General features: G+C 35.5%; 1 protein-coding gene across 1 annotated transcript in view; it reads left to right on the top strand.

Annotated features, from left to right (window-relative positions):
* The first annotated feature begins 2,642 nt into the window (after positions 1-2,642).
* LOC104822385 (homeobox-leucine zipper protein HAT5) overlaps positions 2,643-4,740 on the top strand; it is a 3,678-nt gene continuing 1,580 nt past the window's right edge. Inside the window, exons 1-3 of the mRNA XM_010553593.2 lie at positions 2,643-3,243; positions 3,591-3,724; positions 4,152-4,391. Of these exons, the coding sequence (XP_010551895.1) occupies positions 3,159-3,243; positions 3,591-3,724; positions 4,152-4,391 (459 nt within the window). The 5' untranslated portion in view covers positions 2,643-3,158. The remainder of the gene's footprint in view (positions 3,244-3,590; positions 3,725-4,151; positions 4,392-4,740) is intronic.

The raw sequence follows: 4,740 nt of genomic DNA, 5'->3' as shown, positions 1-4,740 counted from the left end.
AGAGAGAGAGAGTCGACGTCAGAAGAAGACTTGTGGAAAGGCACCTTGGGAGGAGATAGAGAAATTGAATGTCATTGTAAACAAATAGTGGTAAAGGGAGAACTCTTGATCTTTTTTTTTTTTGAGAAAATAAAATATGTGACAGATTGTCATAAGGATTTTTTTCTCAAAATAATTATCTTTATATATATTATTAATTTATCTTTCTATAAAGGAAGAAAGTGGAAACTCTTCCTTTCACCTTTTATAGATCGGTCACCTTTTTCCGAACCACACACGCTGGGACACCAATCCACTACGAAATCTATTTGCTCCCATTTTATTAAAATATTCTCTTTATAGGGGTTTGTATATTGTAATAATATTTTCACACTTTTTATAATTAAGAGATTCACTTTATTTTTGGCTCACTTAATTTTATAAATTCGAAGTTAATCTTTAATCATACAATTAATTGCACTTTATAACTTTAAAATGATTTTAACATCTCAATCATTGATCAATTAGTGAGTAATATTTTCACAACTTCTACGTCTATTTTATAAATTTTTCTCATAAATAAATAAAATATAACATCACATTCTTTTGGCAACAAGCTCACATGAAACAAAAACAAACAAAACTTTGATTTTACTTTTCATTTACTTATTTTATTTTGCTAATTTTAACGCACAAATAATAAATGTTGTTGCACTCATCACCATCCACGTTTAACATTAACATACATCAAATCGTTGTACCAGATAAATATAATGTATTTTAATGTTTTAATGTTGCTATGTATCGCTATTATAAACCGTGTATTGCTATTACATCATAATTCAAGTATGTATCGCTATTATAATGTATTTTCATATATATATATATATATATATGTATATATGTGTGTGTGTGTGAAATTCATTCTATATACGTTTAAAATTAATTTACAATATGTATATATATAATTTGTGTTTGTGTGTGTGAATTTGCTAAAAAAAACCCTTAATAAGTTATAAATCTTGTTATACGCTAAGCCTAACGTTTTCGGGAAAAGCGAAGAAAACCCATTCCTTCTTGGGTGGGAATCCTTTTCTCCTTTTCTTTTTAAAAAATTTAATTATATTATAAAATTTCGATCCAATTTTATTTTATTATTTTTGTTTCAACTAATTATTCCGATATGGGTGCTGAAGAAGATATCTTCGTTAGATATTATAGCCAACTGGCAAACACATGGAAAGTAATATTATATACACGTATACCATATTATATCGCCATTTATTTAATTTTGATTATATATATATATAGACACACACACGATTTTCTATCATACTAAGACATGTTGGATATATTTATCATATAAACTAATATCAGCTTATTGAGTTCATGCATGCAACACAAGTTCAGTTCTTCTGATAAGTCTTTTATGAAAATTTCGTCCAAATTTTTATTCGAGCCATAATTTCGAATCTAGTTTGGTTGTTTGTCGAGTCACAATTAATACCAATCTTCAAAATACATGCATTATATATATATATAGATAACCCCCCATAAACAGACACATATACATGTATAAATATTGGCATATATAGATATATGCGTACATGCATTATGCATATATGAAATAGTATTTTGAATTTTCGGTGGCTGAAGGGTCAAGAAGCAACGAAAACGATGGAGGCATATAAATTATATTCCCATATATATATATATATATCAAAGAAAGTTTACCCTCAGTGCAATAGAATCCATGTTATTTTCAAACGTTCTACATTGAGACACACGTATATATATATTATCCGAAACTAAAAATTAAAATCAACGAAATAATATGTTCCAACATCTCTTGTTCCCTCAAGATTAAAAAAAAAAATCAATGAATGAAATTTAGGGAAAATGAAAAACATAGCAAACTTATTAGTAAGAATTAAAATCTAATATTTTTATATAAAATCATTACAAATTCCAATGAGACCGAAAGAGAATCATAAAACATACTTAAAAGAGATTTATTTTACTAGACAGAGAATATGCTAATAAAAGGTATATAAATATAGGCTGTGAGAAAGGGATAATCAGGACCGTACGATTATCTTAGATCCGACAATCACCCGACCGCCAAGCGTGCGCCCTCTCTGGCGTAACCACCATCACAGTCACAGGTGAATAAACCCGGATTAAATAATTAATTTAAAATATATATATATATATATTTTGATCCAACGGTTAAGATCTATCGTCAAGTCCACTCTATCGATCGGGCTTAAGGGGCGGAGTGGACCCCATCCCTCCATTCGGCGTTTAAGAAATCGGTCACTGAATTACCAAAAATGCCCCTTTGATCGGAGGCAACAGATTTTGTGGGGACTCTTTAAAGCCATGATATTATGTCACTGTTAATCGATGGCATTGTACTAGCCATAAATAAAATCTATTTTTTTCATAAAGTATTTAAAATTTTACCTTTTAACTCACAATACCAGAATTATGATATATGCACACTGTTTCGAACCTACAATTCCCCTGACCTAAAAGAATTTCGATATTCTTTTTTACTTTACCTGAAACTTCGTTATAGTTTTCGGGGGAAGGGGTATTATAGTCCTTTAACTATCAACAGGTTGGAGTATAAAATCCCGCGCTTCCAGCAGCTGATAGGTTTAGCTGCAAAAGAAGCCAGTACGCACACGGTGCAACAAGGGATCTCTCTCTCTCTCTCTCTCTCTCTCTCTCTCTCTCTCTCAATAATTTGAATTTCTGTTCAGAATCATAGAAAATCCAAAATCTTGCAGATGGTGATTTGATCTTTGGGATATATTTGATTAAGGCTTTTGGATACTTCTGAATCCGAAATTTCACTTTACCGAATAGATCGGTCCCTCTGGTTGATCGGAGGGGTGGTGTTCATGATGGGATTTTGCATCTGTCCGTTGGAGACGCCGGCGAGGTTGCTGTGGAGTACCAGCTTCTTCCGCCACAAGCTCATGATCTTCTGATCCAATCCCCTTGTTTCTGCTTTGATTTTGATCGTTTACTTCAACGTAATCTCGCGCTTTCGCTTCTTTTCCCATCCTTTCCGGCTGGAGAAAGCTTCCGATAACGGTGGTGTGCGGATTTTCTGGAGGCTCTTGATATAGTGTGAGAAAGAGATATAGACAAGGAGGTTTTTCTGATCGATGGAACCCAATCAGTTTTTCTTCGATCCATCTGCCTGCCACGACAACATGCTTTTCCTCGGGAATCGCAATCGCATCATCCAAGGTAGTCTCTTTCTCTCTCTGCGTACAGAGATAAAGTTCGATTTTACTTTCCGTGACTTTTAGCTGCTTCGGTGTCTGGATACTCGGGAAACGCGAGAAAATACTTGCAAACTTTGGTAGCGCTCTGTTCGTGTTCAACGTAGAAAGAGAAAAATATGCTTGAGATAGAAAGACTTTGACATAAATCAGAGAACTTTGATTTGTCATCAGAAGCAATTAAAATCTGTCGTGGGAATTTCAGTTGAAGTATTTGCTACCGATCAGATCTTGTATTCCATATTTTGAGAATCAATTCCGCTAGGAATATTTATTGGGAGTTCCAATTGAAACTTTTGTTCTCCCCCGAAGGAGGAAGATCGATGATGAACATGGAAGAGACGTCGAAGCGGAGGCCGTTCTTTAGCTCGCCAGAGGATCTATACGACGAGGAATACTACGACGAGCAGTTGCCGGAGAAGAAACGTCGCCTCACTCCTGAACAGGTCTGTACTTTCCTTTCATCCTCTCCTTTTGCCCCTGTTGATATCGTATCCGCCCGTGGATCAGTACCATGCCTTGGCTTGCTTCCAGATTTCGTAGCCAGTTGGATATTCTCAAAAGGATACATCCTCAAACAAGAACCCATTCATGAATTTGTTTTAATCTACATTTCCTCAGATTGCGTGTTATCTAAGGTACACAATTTCAGGTCAAACTGAATCAGACAAACCGAAAGACAGAACCAACTCTATACAATCAGATTTTCAGGTTTCATAATTAGAACCTGTACTTGTACGCTCGATTCGAACCTCTTTCCTGGATAAACTATGGAGTAACCTGTATGTATGCACCATGATGCATCTCTGTGGACACCAATAATTCAAAACTGACATTTTGATTACTTGGAAATATGGACTGAGACTCGGTCAGGTGCATCTGTTGGAAAAGAGCTTCGAGGCGGAGAACAAGCTGGAGCCGGAAAGGAAGACGGAGCTGGCCAAGAAACTAGGGCTTCAGCCAAGGCAAGTGGCCGTGTGGTTTCAGAACCGGCGAGCTCGCTGGAAAACGAAGCAGCTCGAGAGGGACTACGATCTTCTCAAGTCCACTTACGACAAACTCCTCGCCGACTACGAATCCACCGTCAAGGAGAACGACAATCTTAAATCCGAGGTACCTTCTGCCGAATTCATGTCTACATTTGCAGCCGTGATAATAGTTTGATGGTTTATTATCTTAGGAAACGGCGACTGCATTAGATTCTAAGATTTGATAATGAATCACAAACAGTTAAAATTTCAGTTCAGAGATGTTAAAAAGGATAGGGCGGTGACCAGGCTAGAACAAGGGAATACCATACGAAGGAAATAGTATTCTTCAGTTACGTGGTTGAGAACTTCTTCTCCGTTGCTCTGAAGGAGTATCGAGAAAATAATATACCTTTTGTGCCTTTTCTAACAATATGCCTTTTTAAGTCACTATGAAAAGACAACGCCAAAAGGGAATAATATATATATATATA

The sequence above is a fragment of the Tarenaya hassleriana genome, unplaced genomic scaffold, assembly GCF_000463585.1.
Source record: "Tarenaya hassleriana unplaced genomic scaffold, ASM46358v1 Cleome36, whole genome shotgun sequence".
Lineage (NCBI taxonomy): Eukaryota > Viridiplantae > Streptophyta > Magnoliopsida > Brassicales > Cleomaceae > Tarenaya > Tarenaya hassleriana.
Note: the sequence above shows the minus strand (reverse complement) of the source record. Positions and strands in the feature narration are given on the sequence as shown.